This window comes from Schistocerca piceifrons, chromosome 11 (assembly GCF_021461385.2).
Source record: "Schistocerca piceifrons isolate TAMUIC-IGC-003096 chromosome 11, iqSchPice1.1, whole genome shotgun sequence".
Classification (NCBI taxonomy): Eukaryota; Metazoa; Arthropoda; class Insecta; order Orthoptera; family Acrididae; genus Schistocerca; species Schistocerca piceifrons.
The window spans coordinates 134,907,151-134,926,019 of NC_060148.1; the positions used below are offsets into that span (position 1 = coordinate 134,907,151).

The window sequence follows — 18,869 nt, forward strand, 5'->3', positions numbered from 1 at the left end:
TCTCCTGCGAGCCGGCCGCTGTGGCCGAGCGGTTCTAGGCCCTTCAGTCCGGAACCACGCGGCTGCTACTGTCGCAGGTTCGAATCCTGCCTCAGGCATGGATGTGTATGACGTCCTTAGGTTAGTTAGGTTCTAAGTCTATGGGACTGATGACCTCCCATAGTGCATAGAGCCATTTGAACCATTTTTCTCCTGTGAACCTCGCTAAATTAGCACTCCTTAAGAAATTATACTGCGGAGACATGGCATAGGCATAACCTGGGGGATGTTTTCAGAAAGAAATTTTCACGCTGCAGAGGTGTCTGCTCTGGTTAGAAACTTCCTGGCAGGTTATAACTGTGTATCAGACCGACACTCGAACTCTGGACTTTGGCCTTTCGTGGGCAAGTGCTCTACTGGCTAAGCTACCCAAGCGCAGCTCACACCCCGTCGTCACAGCTTCAGTTTGGCCAGTATCGCGTCTCATACCTTCGAAAGTTCTACTGGAAACCATACAGGAATAGCACTCCTGGAAGGAAGGTTAGCTGGCAGAGCACTTGCCCACGAAAGGCAAAGATCCCGAGTCTCGGTCTGGCATACAGTTTCAGTCTGCCAGGAAGATTCAGAGGAGCGCATATTCCGCTGTAGAGTCAATACTTCATTCTGGAACCATCCACCTGTCTGTGACTAAGCCATGTCTCCGCAATATCCCTTCTTCCAGGAGTGCTAACTCTGCAAGGTTAGCAGGAGAGGTCCTGTGAAGTTTGGAACCTAGGAGACGAGTTACTGGCAGAATTGAAACTGTAAGGGCTGGTCGTAAATCGTGCTTGCTAGCTCGGTTGGTGGAGCAATTGCCCGCGATAGGCAAAGGTCCCGAGCTCTAATCTCAGTCTGGCAACATAGTTTTAATCTGCCAGAAAGTTTCATATCAAGTGCAGAGCACTTGTCCGCATAAGGCAAAGGTCCTGTGTTCGAATCTCCGTCTGGTACACAGTTTTAATGTCAGGAAATGTCATATCAGCGCACACTCCGCTGCAGAGCGAAAATTTCGTTCATAGTTTCCGATGTTTCCCATGAACCGCGGACTTGCCGTCGGTTTGGGTGGCTTGTCTGCCTTAACCGTACACAGGTGTACTGTGTGTACAACAACAATGGAGTGATGCCTGTCGAGAAGCCAGACAAACATACGGCTCCTGAAGAGGGGCGGCACCCTTTTCAGTCGTTGCAGGGGCATCAGTCTGGATGATTGACTCATCTGGCTAACCAAGACGGCATTGCTGTCCTGGTACTGCGAGCAGCCTACAGCAAGGGGAAACTACAGCTGTAATTTGCCAGTTGGCATGTAGCTCTACTCTATGGTTAAATTGGCCGTGCGGTTAAAGGCGCTGCAGTCTGGAACCGCAAGACCGCTACGGTCGCAGGTTCGAATCCTGCCTCGGGCATGGATGTTTGTGATGTCCTTAGGTTAGTTAGGTTTAACTAGTTCTAAGTTCTAGGGGACTAAAGATCTCAGCAGTTGAGTCCCATAGTGCTCAGAGCCATCTATGGTTAAATGGTGATAGCTTCTTGTTGGGTAACATATTCTGGGGATGAAAGAATCTCCCATTCGGATCTCCATGCAGGAACTACTCAGAAGGATGTCATCACCAAGGAAAACAAATCTGTCGTTCTAAGGAAAGGATTCTGGAATGTTAAATGCCTTAATCGGGCAGGTAGGTTAGAGGTTTTATAAACGGAAATGGATAGGTTGAAGTTCAATATATTGAGACTTAGCGAAGCTCGGTGTCAAGAGAAACAGGATGAATGCAGGGTTATAAATACAAAGTCACAAAGGGATAATGCAAGAGTGGGTGTAATAATGAATAAGCAAATAGGAATGCAGGTAATCTACGTGAAACAGCATAGTGAACGCATTGACGTAGCCAAGATAGGCACTAAGTTCACACCTACAATAGTTGTACAAGTTTATATGCTAACTAGCTCTGGAGATAATGGAGAGACTGGAGAAATGTATGATGAGATAAAAGAAATTATTCAGCTAGTTAATTTAATTGTCATGGGAGACTGCAGTTTGGTGGTAGGAAAAGAAAGAAAAGCAAAAATTTAATTTCGACTCACGGAAAGAAACGAAAGAGCAAGACGTCTGGTGGAATTTTGCACAGAGGATAATTTAACCATTGCTAACAATGGAAATTTGTAGTAAGGTCTTATGGGACCAAACTGCTGAGGTCATCGGTACCTAGGCTTACACACTACTTAATCTAACTAAAACTAACTTACGCTGAGGACAACACACACCCATGCCCGAGGGAGGACTCGAATCTCCGACGGTGGGAGCGGTGCGGACCGTGACAAGGCGCCCTTGACCGCTCGGATACCCCGCGCGGCCATCGCTAACACCTTGTTTGAGAATCATCAAAGTAGCGCGTATACATGGAAGACTCCTGGAGACACTGGAAGGTTTCAGATTCATTACATAATGGCAAGAAAGGAATTTCGGAACCAGATTTTAAACTGTAAGACATTTACAGGGTTAGATTGGACCACAATTTATTGGTAGCGAACTGTAAATTAAACCTGAAGAAACTACAAAAAGGTAGGAAATTAAGGAGACGGAACATGGATAAGCTGCAAAAACTAGAGGTTGCTGATAGTTTCAGACGAAGCATTACGCAGCGGTTGAGTAGAGCAGGGAAAAGGAATACAGTAGAAGAAAAATAGATAGCTATAAGAGATGAAATAGAGAAGGCAGCAGAGTGTCAAATAGGTCGAAAGACAAGGCATAGTAGAGATATTGAATTCAATTGATGAAAGAAGAAAATATAAAAATGCAGCAAATAAAGCAAGCGAAGGGAAATACAAACGTCTCTCAAAACGAGTTGGACAGGAAGTGTTAAATGGCTGAGCAAGAATGGATAGAGGACAAATGTAGGAATGTTTCACTAGGGGAAAATGGATTCCGCCTTCAGGAAATTTAAAAAGACTTTTTGAGAAAAGGGAAGCAACTGTATGAATGTCAAGAGCTCAGATGTAAAACCAGTCCTAAGCTAGGAAGGGAAAGCTGAAAGGTAAAAGGAGCATATAGAGTGTCTGTATAAGGGAGATGAACGGAAATATTATAGCCAAGAAATTCAGAACCCAGGATATAGCAAGGAAAATCGTCGTGTCAGTGTTTTGGGACAGGAAAAGAGATTTGTTCGTTGATTTTTTGGAAATAGATGGGACCATAAATGCTGCAAGATACTGTGGGGTCATGAAGAAACTTCGCAGAGCCATACAAAACAGACGTGCCGACAACGAGACTCTGTCTCCTCGATGAGAGCGCGCGTCCGCACACCGCTCATTCAACACAAGAGTAGCTGACTTCGTTTGGTTGGGATGTTTTAAGCCAACTCTGTCACAGCCCCGATCTCACACCTAGTGACTATCATCTGTTCACTAAACTGATGGTCCAAATGGCTCTAAGAAGTATGGGACTTAACATCTGAGGTCATCAGTCCCCTAGACTTAGAACTACTTAAACTTAACTAGCCTCAGGACATCACACACATCCATGCCAGAGGCAGGATTCGAACCTGCGACCGTAGCAGCAGCGCGGTTCCGGACTGAAGTGCCTAGAACTGCTCGGCCCCAGTGGCCGGTCATTAAATTGAAGAAACACCTTATTGGAAAACACTTTTCCGACGACGACGAGGTGAAAATCGAAGTGAAGAACTGACTGAAAAAGGCGTTGGGAGACGTCTATGACACAGGAATCAAAAAACTCGTCCTACTAATGACAAAATGTATAAAGATACATGCCGATTGCTTGTAAAAATAATGCAACACCTGTACTACAATGAATCTAAATTTTATTATGATAAATTAAATTTTTTGCACCTAAAAAAATTTTTGTAACCTTAGTTTCCGGATTAGCCTCGTACGTGGATACAGATGCCTCACTAACGTAATGCTGCCCAAAAACCTTTTTTCAGTAGGAAATAAAATGATAGATACTACGGAATCATTTCATGACACGCTGTAACACGCCGATGTACGCAAGATAGTACGATTTGTTTCATCTTATGGCAAGTCGCGTAAGGGATTCATTTGCTTCCAGGGTCTGTAGTAGGAACACTGAAATTCTTCTGTGATGTGGCCTTTCCACACAGCGTATGGATTTCGACAACGATCGCCCATTAGCGAGCGACGGAGGTGGTTTGTTGCTGAGGTAGCAGACTCCTTCGGCAGTGCAGAGAGTACGGGGAAGGCACTGATTGTACATGTGATGACGTCACACAATACCAAAGAAATAATTTATCAATGTTTCTGAGGACAGTTTCCAGTGAAAGACCTGTCAGGTAATTATTAAGAGTTTTTTGTGCCAAAGTGGCTTCAGGTCACAGTTATGCTGGTGGTAAAAGGAGGATTCTACATTGACGAGGGGTCCTCACAGATTCCGATTTTGTGCACACTTGTAGCAGATGGAATTCAGTGCACGCACATAAATTTTTTAAGACAGTACGACAAAGAACTCTGAAATATCACCTTTCAAAATTAGCAAATCTCCAAGTGCAGTTAAAAACAATTTTCATTATTTCGACGAATTCGTCGGTTTCTCAGCACGTTAGTACGTTCGATGGTTCGAATCTCGCTAGTAAGATAAATACAGGGTGACACAGAATAACGGGAAAGTTTGAAATGAGTAGTGGCAGCCATGCGCACGTGGTAGCACTGCGGGTTCGTGACAGACAGCAAGTAAACAGTTCACCATTTCACTAATCATGCGTCACTGGAACGGAAAATAGCGTGCGTTAGCCATAAAAATGTTTATTGTTTGCTCACGGCACAGAAGGAGTTTCGAAGTTTTTGTAATTTAGAATGTCATGATATCGTTCCGTCGAAAGATGCGATAAAATGTTGGATTAATAACTTTGAAGACACTGGATCTGCCCTCAAAAAGAAACCAACAGGACGACCAAGAAGTGTGCGTTCTCCAGCGAACACTGATGTTGAACGCGAGTCTGTCTTACGGAGCCCACGGCGTCAATTCGTAAGCAAGAAGCAGCGATTGGAGTGTCCCAGGAGAGTGTTCGCAGAATCCTTCATCTTGATTTAAAATTTCATCCGTGCAAACTACAGATGGTGCAACCATTTAAGGACCACGATTTCCGATTATGCTTAGGATTCTGTCAACAAATGATAACAAAAATAAACAATGACGATGAATTTGTAAAAAAAGTTGTTGACGTCAGATGAGGCGCAAGTAATGTGAATAAACGGAACTACCGTTACTGAGAAAACACAAATCCTAATGACGTTCATGAGCGCCATTCACACGCTACTAAAGTGACAGCATGGCGTGGTGTTTCATCACGTGGGATTATCGGACCGCATTGTCTCGCAAATGAACAACGAAACACAATAACTGTCAACGCCGATCGGTTCGTGGATATGTTACGAACTTTCGTTACACCTGCATTGCACAACTTTGCAAACGTTCAAGAAGCCTGGTTTCAACGTGACGGAGCGACATCACACACTACACGGCAATCAGTGGCATACGTGCGAGAATTGTTTGGCTTCCGTGTGATCTCACAATTCGTTAACATACCCGGGCCTCCTAGATCGCCAGATCTATCCGTTTGTGACTTTTCTCGTGGAGCAAAGTCTACACGACTCGACCAAGAACCCTGGACGAGTTAAAACAGAGAATTTTGGATGCAATCCACAGTATCCCATCTGAGATGTTGCAGCGGTCAATGAGGAATCTCAACAGCAGATTTCACGAATGTATTCGTACAGGAGGACGCCATCTAAAGGACGCAATTTTTGAAAAATAATAAATGGCATCAATGTTTCCTAAATGGCAAAGTTGGGAGGTTTCAATTACGATGAATGCAATTTATTTCCTTCATCACTTCTAGTTTTATTGGATTGTGGAAATGTTCCCGTTTTTCTGCGTCACCCTGTATCTTTTGATTTTTTTTAAAAACTTCTATATTTATTAACAAAGTGTAATCTTAATTGACAGATATGGAACTATAGTGTTTAATAAAAATAACATCTTGGTTATTCGTTGTTACCGACAGTACATTGAAATTTGGCATACGAGGTCGATACATCAGATAGATAATGAGAAAGTATCATTTTCACAGACTCACTAGTGTTATTGAAATATGTAATTTTTTCATTGAATAAAATACGTTTTGGCATATTCCTAAGAAGTTTAAATTCATTTTTAGACATCTAGTAACCGTCAATAAAAGGATGCTACTTTTATTTCTTACTTAACGTTCGCATTTGTTGATAAATATTACATTTAAAAAAGTATGCTACTAGCTAGATTCCACTCTCGTGTTCATGATTGAAAATCCGACTATGCTACAAGCTGAGTTAGTCAAATGCTGTTTGGGTAACAACACTCGGAAGTCTTGTCACCTTCAAAGCCAATTTTGTTTTGTTCGTTTGACAACTGCGTGGTGGCACCTCAGCAAATTTACGTCCAGACACTGAACTTGAAGCCCTGTGAGTACGAAAGGAGTCGGAGAGGGCAGGGCGCTGTGTAGTGTTGCGTTGTGAGCGTCTCCGTGCAGAGTGAGTGAGTGGTGCAGGCAGCTCGAGGGCCTCAGTGGGCAGAGAGGCGGGCACATGTCGTGCAAACTGCTTATGTCTCTGCGTCAAGAATTTGTAAAGTGAACATCCAAACGAATAAACCATATTGCCCTTAATTGTATTTTTTTCGCGTGTGGCTACACGGAGTATTCAGTGCACAAAACTGAAGCAGAGTCGGGGGAGCAACTTTCATGCCTCACAAGGCGTGCACTGAGAAGAGTGGCTGTCATTTTGCACTGCCAATATTAGCCTGGACTGCTAAAGTAAGTAAGACAAAACTAAGTATTCATTGCTGAGCGTTAGTTCTAGATCGCACAGTGCTAATTTTGGCACTCTCTACCATCTGATGTTTTTGACCATAAAGGCCTTCAAAAACATCTACAACCTGTATGAGTGGTGTCTTTTCTTCCCGACATGTCCGAAAGAACAGGCACCACTTATACAGATATACAGCGATAAGCCGAAACATTACGACGACTGCCCACCGCGTCGCTGGACGCCGCCTGCTGGCGCTGCGGGCACGTCACGCAGTGACGAAAGTGCGTAAGTGGAGCAGCTACGGACGGCGGAGATACGGGCTGCACATGGCGAAATCCACCGAGATAAGCGACTTCGACAAATGGCAGATTATGATTACACAGAACTTGTGAACGAGTATCTCTAAAACGGCGGAGACGGCCGAATGTTCACGTGCTACTGTCGTGAGCTTCTGTGGGAAGGGGTTCGACTGTGAAACTACTATTAGGCGCTGAATGGTTAGACGTCCACTATTCTTCACAGGACGTTGGGCTCGGAGGCTTCTCTGCTATGTGAAGCAGCACGGATGGTGATCTGTGGCACCTCTGCCGAAAGAGCACAGTGCTGGTGCACGCACAAGTGTCCCGGAGCACACCTCTCATCGTGCATTGCTCAACACGGAGCTCCGCAGCACACCACCCCCACGTGTTCACATGTTGAGGCAACGACATCGTCAGTTACGATTGCAGTGGGCACAGGGCCATCGGGATACGACCGTCGATCAATGGAAAAGTGTCGGCTCTTCGGGTGAACCACATTTTTGCTACACTAGGTCGATGGTCGTCATCAAGGTGAACGGCGGCTTCAAACGTGCAGCGACCCACTGACACTGGCTGGTGGGAGCAGTGTTATGGTGTGGGAGGCATTCTCCTGCACTTGCGTGGCACCTGTGGTAGTAACCGGAGACACATTGACAGTTGCATACTGCCTGCATCCCTTCATGGTTCAAATGGCTCTGAGCACTATGGGACTTCTGAGGTCATCAGTCCCCTAGAACTTAGAACTACTTAAACCTAACTAACCTAAGGACATCACACACATCCATGCCCGAGGCAGGATTCGAACCTGCGACCGTAGCGGTAGAGCGGTTCCAGACTGTAGCGCCTAGAACTGCTCGGCCACCTCGGCCGGCCATCCCTTCATGCTCGGCGTCTTCTCCGACGGCGATGTCATCTTTCAGCAGTATAATGGTCCGTGTATCGGACCGAGAACCGTGCTACAGTGGTTTGAGGAGCAATATATTGAACTCACGGTGATGTCTCGCCGACGAAATGCGTCTGATGTAAATCCTACGGTAGCCATCTGAGTCGCTATCTGGTGCCATCACTGCGTAAGCAAATCAGCTGCCCGTTATTTACGCGAATAACATGAGCTGTGCCAACAAACCGTCGGGGCCACGTGCGGTCTAAGGCGCCTTGCCACGGTTCGCATGGCTGCCGGCGTCGGAGGTTCGAGTCCTCCCTTGGGCATGGGTGTGTGTGTATTGTCCTTAGCATAAATTAGTTTTAGATAGATTAAGTAGTGTGTAAGCCTACGGACCGATGACCTCAGCAGTTTGGTCCCATAGGAACTTACTACAAATTTCAAAATTTCCAAAACGTCGGAACCCTGTTACTCGAAATCAGTGATGTATTTCGTTCAAAAGACGGACAAACTGGCTATGAAGCAGGAGGTCATACCTTTTGGCTCAGCAGTGTAAATGCGCCGTCAGGGCTAACATCATCATTCAGTGCAGAGCACTCTTCACCCGCCCTTGCAAGGGACTTTGTGCGATGCGGTGAGCGAAAAGGGGGAAGAGGGCTAGCGGACGCAACTTCGGTAGTGTGCGGCGAATGATGGTTGGGATGGCTCTGAGCACTATGGGACTTAACATCTGAGGTCGTCAGTCCCCTAGACTTAGAACTAATTAAACCTAACTAACCTAAGAACATCACACACATTCCTGCCCGAGGCAGGATTCTAACCTGCGTCCGTAGCAGCAGCGCGGTTCCGGACTGAAGCGCCTAGACCCGCTCCGCCACCATGGCGGGCTGTGCGGCGAATAGGAATATGGATGTAGCACGGGTAGCACACTTGTGTAGTCTGCGCAGTTGTGTCTAACTGCTATGTCAAGGCAGCGTAGTTTATGCATCTTCCTGCTAAACGAAAGACCCGGTTTAGAACCCCAGCGTTGATAGAAATTTTCATTTGTCACCTATGAATTTTTTCGTTGCTCGAATGCGGCAGAGGTCAGGATTTCTTCTTTCTCAACATTTCCTCTGCAACGAGTATATAATATGTGTCTTCAGTGCCACTGCTTGTATGGGTGCTCAGAAAGTAAGTGTGTGGTTACCATGTACACTATGTTGGGAATGACTTCCACGAGTGACTATACAAGGCTCAACCCGCCTAATTTTATTGGGAATCCCTTTCTGTCCACCTGGCTATGGTATGCTTCTCATGTATGAAGCTATTTCAATATTTAAATCTCCAATCAAGCATTGGCGTTTGCGGTACACTACATGCTATTCCCCAAAGAAAAAAGTCTGTTGGCGTAAACTCCGAGGAGCTAGGCTGCCATAGGTTCTTTGAGATGAAGATTTCGCCAAAAAACTCTTCCATAATACGCATAATGTGTTGTAAGTTCTGTTAGCTGTAGCGTCATCTTGTTGAAACACTGAGTAGTTGGTTTCGTCTTCCGTCAGATGGGCGATATAATCCTGGATCATTAAACAACAACGTATACTGTTCACGGTTTCGTGAAACAATAAACGTCAGACGATGAGCCGTATAATATCGCTAACCAGGTCCTATTATAAAACTACATCTTCCACAAGAGTAGCGAAACCTTACTTAGCTTCCGAGAGCTAGTATTCAGTATGACAACAGCACTCTATTATCTGATGGCATCTGACGTTACAAAGGATTCTAAGTATCGTAGGTTTTGATATTCAACACCTGTAGCAGGTGCCTACGAATATCTGCCCCTACATTTCAACATAAGTTACTCTTGGCCTCCTTTAAATCCAATGGGTACTTCTCTCTCTGACTGCTTCATTTTTTCCCCAACCCGCCACAAACCTCTATCTTTTTAAAAGTTATTCTTTTTGCTCCTTCTCACAATGGAATTTACAGAATGCAGATTTCTCCCGGCTGCCCATGCAGTGACCACGCAAGGCGTCCCACATCTGTCCCGCACTGCAGCTGCTTCCCAGTGTGTACCTGGCTGCATTCTGTCCCTTTCAAGGAAAAAAAGTTTTTTGAACCACTTGCTATTCTCGCCGTGCAGTTCTCGACTTCCCACAGCCAGCCAGCAGACCCAGCTTACACAGAAACGTTACACACATCAGTCACAGCATAGACTTGCAATAATGAAGAACTTACTAGATTTACAATCGCTGGCATTTGTTTCAGTTACATGTACACTTTCATTTATCGCTCGAAAATTGAATTGAATTTGTAGTCTAATTTGATGAATGGGTCATTAATTAGATTACAGAGCAGTTATGGGAGACACTGTTCCATAACACTGTCCCTAAATGTATTGGCAATATACATGCCATTTGGGTATACTGAGCGCATCCAAAATAGGGCAGCACACGCAAGTCTGGGCTTTTTGAATTTCTCGCGGTCGTAAGTAGGCTTCTTAAATTTCCCATCATTCTAAAATTTGGAGAAGTGAGGTATTTCCATCATCTTGGATATTTCAGTAGTTGCCCTGTCTTGGATTTTCTAATTTCCTGCCTTGCCATCTTCGATTCCACTATCTTGGAATGCGATGTCATATACAAATACGGGGAGCAAACTCTGTGACAGGTTTTGTCCCAGAGTGCTCATTGCATCTCTACTCAAGAATCTATCTTATTCTGAATGCAAGACTTTACTTTATTCGCAGTTAGTGTAAAGTGTACCTTATATATCTTTACATCATTAAATAGTTAATATCTTTAGTAATTAGCCTTGGAATAATTTCATTTTTTAATTGTAGCTAGGGAAAATTTTCCTAACGTTCTTCAAAATATTATTTGTTAAATAAGGAACAACCCTTTGCCTTCCTAAGCCACTGACAGATGACAACTATACCTCACAAACACAGATAAAATTATTTGTGACTTATGGCTAAATATCATTACAAATGAAACATAAACTTGTTTCTGTGTTTGTTGCTGCAGTCAGAACAGATGAAAATAGAACAGAATTTCCAATTTTAGCCTATTACTTATATAAATGAAACTTAATTTAAGAGAGGGGTAAAAGGAAATTAAGTTTGACCGTTTAAAACTAAGGTATCATCTTGTCTCACATATTTTTCTAAATCTCACAGACTTTTTAAATGATATCTTCCAATATTTAGGGTTACTTTGGATGAGTCTGAAGATCTTATATGAATGAAATTCAAGATATGCCTTGTGAGAGCTGAACTCAAAAGAAATAAAACTAAGACAGATTTCACTGTAATCTCCTATAAACCTCAAAGGCATTGAAAGTGAATAACTAGTTCTTACTGGGCAAAACAGGGAAAGGAACACGCCAGAGTGGTATAGAAAGCTGTTTTGATTGTTCACATAGGCACTGTGCTGAGTGTGTTTTATTGATATAATTTTGTTTTCATTTTATTTGTTGTTATGCAGATTCCTAGGACTGATAAAAATTACGCAATAAGAACATCTTTAATTGAAATTTGTCTAAAATTAAGTTTTTAAACCATCAGCAGAAAGTTTTCTTTTTTGATCATGATTTAGATATGTGTCTATTGCATACAAGCGACTGCCATTGCTGAAGAAACTTAGAACTATACTATTCTCCTGCACTTATCTCATTTACTTTTGTACATTTATATTTATTGAAAACAGACTGTTGACTTTATGTATTTACACTACTTTTCTTTCTGCAGCTCTGGGATTCAAGCCACCTTTAGGAGGTATGTATTGTCCACATAACCAGACTTTTTGTTATTGTTGCGAATATGTTCTCAATTGTGCAACAGTGTCTTTACAGCAGTATTTATTATGTGAGATGCGATATCAGAATCCAGTTTCGATGAGCATGCCATGTAATCAACTGACATCAAATGGTTCAAATGGCTCTGAAGTCATCAGTCCCTTAGACTTAGAACTACTTAAACTTAACTAACCTAAGGATATCACACACATCCATGCCTGAGGCAGGATTCGAATCTGCGACCGTAGCAGTCGCGCGGTTCCAGAGTGAAGCGCCTAGAACCGCTCGGTCACCGAGGCCGGCTCAACTGACATCAAAAGTTTTTATGTATGTGTACTGAATCATTACTTCAGAGTGTCTTGGTCCATCGTTTTGGCCTTCTCCCTGAGGTCTCATTCCAGAACAGTACGCACCCAGTACGTTGGACATGATGATTGTACAAGAATTATGCTGTAATAAATAATACAAAAGAACTGTTAACATAATGACAACTGCTACTCTTATAAAATTTTCGTTACAAAATGGACAGAATTACCACAGACTCTGAAAGGAAGCAAGATGTTGGCAATTATTAAATTAAATCTTTAATGCTTGTTCTAGTGTTTTATTAGGAAATAGTCACAGAAGCGACTGTTGGGTGGAATGTTAGTTTGATACTCTTTGAAAGGAGATGAAAAGAGACATTTCTCCCTTCTGTGGAAGAGTTGATGGATTCCTTGATAGAGTAATCCCCCACCCCACTGTGTCCCAGCATTGCCAGCTGTTGAACCCAGCAAGGTGGCGCAGTGGATGGCACACTGGACTCGCATTCGGGAGGACGACGGTTCAATCCCGCGTCCGGCCATCCTGATTTAGGTTTCCCGTGATTTTCCTAAATCACTCCAGGTAAATCCCAGGATGGTTCCTTTAAAAGGGTACAGCCGACTTCCTTCCCTAATCCGATGAGACCGATGACCTCGCCGTCTGGTCTCTTCCACTAAACAATCCAACCCAGCTATTGATATTACTTTCTACATAAGACGCAGTTGAGAATTCGCAGGCAACATTTTACGTAAGGCTTTTCTGTGACTGTTGCTAGTCTCTATTGAAACTACAAGTTTCCAGTACACAGTCACAGTATGTTTTACATTATTTCCACTCTGTGTGGGCCGCCCACTTAGAGTTTCCCACTGGAGTTTCGAGTCCTCCCTCAGCCATGGGTATGTATGTTGTTATTAACATAGTTTAAGTAGTGTGTAAGTCTAGAGACCTCACCAGTTTGGTCCCATAGGAATTCACACACACACACACACACACACACACACACACACACACACACACACACACACATAGCGAGAGAGAGAGACAGAGAGAGAAACACTATGATGTATGAAATCATGATTTGTAAAGCAGTCAAGTAAAAGAGGAAAGGTACAATGAAAGATTTTAAATGGAACAGTAGGAATTGCAGCTGACTAAAGGTTGGACTGGTAAGGGATGAGACACCACTCTGAAACTCCTTCAACCTAACAGCTTAGAGTGTAATCTGGACAGTTCATCGAATTTCAGAAATGGCTGGAACTTTCTATGGAGAAAACGCCACCCACAAAGCGCAACGTCCAGTACGGTGACAAGTGACAAGCCACTCACCTTCCCATTCACGCCTGACCTTCTGGCTCAACGGTGAGTTCACAGGTTCCAAGGGAATGATGTTTTCTTCAACTGCCACTCCCTACGGGCCTGCTTCACCTCTATATGTACCTGCTGGTTTCAGCCCAGGTACCTGGCAGAACACCACCACCTATCCACAATGTGGCCGCAAGAGAAATGCAGTTCGTATATTTTACGTAAGCTTTTCACCTACATGCTTATTTTGCCTGTAGAGCGCTAAGGGTATTGGATCAGTTTACAAACATGTTTCCTTTGTATCATCTCATACGATACAGGGTCTTCCAAATATCCTATAGCTCAGCATGACGGATTGTGAAAGCATCTGGTAGGCAGACTCTGAGGACACAATCAGAGATAACCATCGAGCACCCAAGGGATCCTCTCTGTCTAGATACATTTCAATAAACAATCTTAAAATTCATGTGTTCATGTAAGACGTTAGTAAATATACCTAAAAAATTACAATCTTTAAAATCAGTCAAATTTAAAATAAATAATGGCTTCTACACATAATATGTTGGTGAATTACTCCATCTGTGGTGAAAGGCTTAGTATTCGCCACAACCACTTTTAAAATACAGCTCTTTGTTCGGTTCCCAAATGGTCCCACTGCTCACAGACGATTATCGAAAAGCCACTCTTTGAGTGGGAGACAATCAGTATGGTATGCTGGCAATTAGATTTTACAAGACATTTTGTAAGCTTGTTGCACAGTGAGTAGCTTCTTTGTTTTATTTTTATTTACAATGTGATCCATTACAATATTTGTAATATTCCATGTATGTGTTGTGTGTGTGTTTGTTTTGTGTGATGATGACAGGGGAAAGGAGAGGGTGAAAGCCAGTGCTGGCACATGGCCTGCTCCTCATGAATGACACAAAGGGGGCTACCAAACTAAACATCCCCATCCAGCAGACAAACCACCATCAACAGTGCTGCATGCCCCCACTTCGTGAGACACTGCAGAGAGCTTTTGTATTCAAACGAGAACACTGGCGTAGAGCCTGGTGACCAGGAGCTTTACGCCACCACCTCTCCTCCCCTCGCCACCCAAATACTGGCAGTAAAAACTTTTTTCCGCCGCCAGAATCCAAACTGCCTTACCACCAGGTCAAGCGCCACTGCACAGGATTGCATTAGCGACCTCAGCCATGGAGATGGGTTACGGCAAGCAGCTGCCATCAGATTAGAAGTGGTGGGTGGCAAGCTTCGGTGAAGAGGCTCTGAATGCACCTGTTTCCAGCCTAATGCCCACCCACTGGACCTCCAAATACGATGGTCTAGAAGGTCTGATCATCGGAGATCCATAATGAAGCTGGGACCAGACAAACTCTCTTTAAAACTGGGGCAGGTCTGCTCGATCTTCTTCCCAAACTCTGTGTGCTGCACGCTTTAAAATTTCAAAAGCTTTGATGGATCGAGAGCGAAAGTTCCTCAGATGTGGCAGGCACTTGAACGCCTGATGAAAATGGATGCCCATATACCTCACCGACGCCTTCATATTTAAAAAGATGTCCCTCAGTTTCAGTTCTGGAAGACGGAAAGGATGACGGGAACTGTTAACAAGCAACACCTGCAGTTTATTTTCTGACAATTACTAGAATCCAGGTCTGCGTGCCCATCTCTCAAGTCATCTGCAGTTGGTGCGTACTTGCTGCAATTGTGAAAGATGTATTGAAAACTGGAAAACTCTCCGCAACTAAAGCGCCCGAACAGTCCATTGAGGTATTGTTAGTTATAGCCATCAGAAACCACGTCACAGTTGAAACATCTCCTTGAGGGATATAGTTTTCTTCCATAAAAGTATTCATAAAACTTTACTAACTAGATACCTAAAGTAATGTGGGGAGGAGAAACATGTAAGAACATGAAGACGTTCCTGTACGTCTTTTTTGTATAAACATGGGACAACCTGTAGCACTGTCTGGTAGCAGAAGACAACGAAACACAGCTTCAGTAATGGTTTTGTGATGAACTTTGATTGCAAATGTCAATGGAAATTCAAATATATTCAGTAGTCAACGCTCTCTTTCCTGTCATTTGAATATCAGACGCACTTTATATTGGCAGAAGTAAGCAAGAATGCCAGTTAAAAAGGCCAACAATCTTCTAAATCGCCATTTTTTTTTCGTTGATCAATGTCCCTACAGGTTTTCCAGTGGCCGCAACGGTTCCCCCTCCTGTGCCAATTTTTCGCCCCAGAGCAGCAGTTGCGCCCTCCGTCCTCAGTTGTTCTTTCCGTATATTCCAGTCTCTGTCTTGCCCTACGATTTTCATACTCTGTAATTCCTTCAAGCATCATAATAGTTATTCCTTGATTCTTAATACATGAGCCATCATCACGTTTCTTCTTTTTGTAAATGTTTTCCATATAATCTTCTCCGCTCCCCATTCCGTATCTCATCAGTCCTCGTAATTTTCAACATCCTTCTATAGCACCACGTCCAAAATGCTTTGACTCTCTTCTTTCTGGGATTTCCTCGTCTGACACAAAGCTGCAGTCCAAACACACATTTTCAGAAATATCTTTCTCAAAACAAGCGAAATTTTTTTGATAACAATAGACTTTCTCACAAACCACGTTTCTTCCGCACCTCACTATTTTCGCCTTTCTTCGATTTACTCTCAGTCCATTTTCTGTGTTCTGTAGACCATTCTATTCAGTATGTTCTGCAAATATTCCTTGCTCTCACTGACATGAAAAATGTCATCTGCTAATCTTATCCCTGGTGATATTTCACTCTGTGGTTCAACCCCACTCCTGGACCGACCTGACACTGCTTCTGCGATGTACACGTTGAACAAAATGTTCAAATATTTATGAATTCCCATGGGACCAAACTGCTGAGGTCTGGGGTCCCTAGACTTACACACTACTTAAACTAACTTATGCTGAGAACGACACACACACCAATGTCCGAGGGAGGACTCCAACCTCCGGCGGGAGGAGCCGCGCAATCCGTGACACAGCGCCTCAAACCACGCGGCCACTCCGCGCGGCCGCATTGAACAGTGAGAATGAAAGATTTTATCTCTGTCTTGTACCTTTCTTAATACGAGCACTTCGTCATTTGTCTTCAGTACTAATTGTTACTTCTTGATACTTATACATATGTATATTTCACGTCTTTCCGTAATGCTCACTGTTATTTTCTCAGAATTTCGAAAAGCACCATTCGACATCACCTGAAGTTTCTCCTAGGTCTACAAATCCCATAAAATAGCCTTAATTTTTCTTAAGTCTTGCTTCTTCATAAAACATAACGTCAGAACTGCCTTTACCTTTTCTAAAGCAAAACCAACGGTCACGTCCATAACTATTTTTCCATCCTATGCTATTTGTTCCTGAAACTTGCATTCATGAGCGACTGTACTGATTGTGCAATAAGTCTCGCATTTATTTCCCTTTACTACCTTTGGAATTGTACCGATGATATTTTCGAAAGTCTCCACCACAACATGAAAAGTCGTTTTGTTTCGTTTAATCCCAGCGCATTTAGGAATTGCAAAACTTGAGTATCTATGTCTTTACCTTATTCAAGCGCAAGTCCTCCATAGCTGTGTCAGACTCTAACTGTAATAATGAACCCCTTATTGACGTCTGATTCTTCTTCCTGCTCGTCACTGACAACTCGTTTCCCTCCTAAAGCCATTAAACACCATCTTTCCACATATCCTCTCTCCCCTCTGCGTTTAACTGCACTATTAATGTTGACACTCCTCCATTTAATTCAACGGATGTGGTTTTGATTTTTCTGTATGCTGAATTTATCTTTCCCGACGATCATTTCTTTTTCGATTTATTCACAATTTTCGTGCAGCTTTCTTGACATGGTTTCCCTGTGCTTAGTTCCTAAGTACATATTGCTTTATTCCTGTATTTTCCCGAGTATTTTCCTACTTCTTTCATTCGAATATCAGTTTAAATATTTGTTCAAATGGTTCAAATGGCTCTGAGCACTATGGGGCTTAACTTCTGAGGTCATCAGTCCCCTAGACTTAGAACTACTTTAACCTAACTAACCTAAGGACCTCACACACATCCATGCCAGTGGTAGGATTCGAACCTGCGACCGTAGCGGTCGCGCGGTTCCAGACTGAAGCGCCTAGAACCGCTCGGCCACTGCGGCCGACAATATTTCTTCCATTGCAGAAAGTTTTTTCTCAGTTATTCTACTCGTACCTACACTGACCAGCCAGAACATAATGGCCTACTATCGATATAAATCCGTCCAGGCGATAGTGGCGTCAGCCGGCGAGATATGGCTGCTGATCAGACGGTGCATGTGGTATCAGTGAGTGTGCTGTCTGTGTGTAGAATTGTGAAGGCGCGCGCTCTGTCTGAGTTTGACCGAGGGCAGACTGCGATGGCGAGGAGGTTAGGTACGAGCATTTCAAAAACTGCAAGGAGAGCTGTGGTGAATGTCTTCAACGCCAAGGACAAACCACTTCCAGACGTCGTATGGTTGGGCGGCCACCTCCCATTACAGATGTCGGATGTAGTGGGCTGGGCGGACTGGCAAAACAGGACAGGCTGCCAACTGTGGCGGAACTAGCACGAGACTTTAACGCTGGACAGGGCACAAGTCTGTGTGAACTCACAGCGCACCGAACACTCCTAACGATGGGCCTCCGCAGCCGGCGATCCATGACTGTGCTAATATGAACAGCACCACACTGACGACTTCGCCTGGAATGTTCAGCACTGGGCACTGCAGCAGTGACAGAGCCTTGCATGGCTGTGTGAATCCCGATACCTTCTTCATCCCAATAGCAGGGCGCGAATCTGTCGCCTTCCAGCGGAACAGCCCCTCGACACCTGTACGGCGGTACGGAGACAAGTTGGCGGCGGCTCCATTATGCTCTGGAAACCACTGACACGGGCATTCGTGGGTTCAATGGAGCTCGGCCAAGGTGTATCGTACACTGGATGGCACAACACATACACCCCCTTAGAACGAACATGTTTCCCGACGGCAGTGGCATTTTTCAACAAGGTAATGCCCCATCTCACAAGGTCAGGACTGTGACGGAGTGGTTCGAGGAACACACTTCCAGCTTCTTTGATGACCCCTTCCCCTTTAACTGAACTACCTACTGTAATATTCATTACAGCAGATCCACCCATTTTCAGATTCTCCTCATTGCCACATTTAATTTTCTTGATAATTCTCTTTATATTCAGCCTATTGTTTATCCTTATTTCATTGTGGTCTTAGTCTATATCTGCCCCTGATTAAATTTTACAATCCATTAACTCATTTCGGAATCTCAGCCTACCAATAACGTCATCAAGCTGATATCTAGCATCCACTCCAGGCGGCGTCTTAGTATACTTCCTGCTTTTATGATTTTTGAGCGGTGTATTCGCTACCACTATCTGATGTTTATCACAGAACTCTATTATTGTCTCTCCTCTCCCCTTCATA

The 18,869-nt window shown here is 43.8% G+C and overlaps 1 protein-coding gene across 1 annotated transcript in view; it reads left to right on the top strand.

Moving 5' to 3' along the window:
- Positions 1-18,869, top strand: part of LOC124720336 — a 172,598-nt gene that overhangs the window by 127,906 nt on the left and 25,823 nt on the right. The window contains exon 5 of the mRNA XM_047245653.1: positions 11,744-11,770. Coding sequence (XP_047101609.1) covers positions 11,744-11,770 — 27 coding nt within the window. The remainder of the gene's footprint in view (positions 1-11,743; positions 11,771-18,869) is intronic.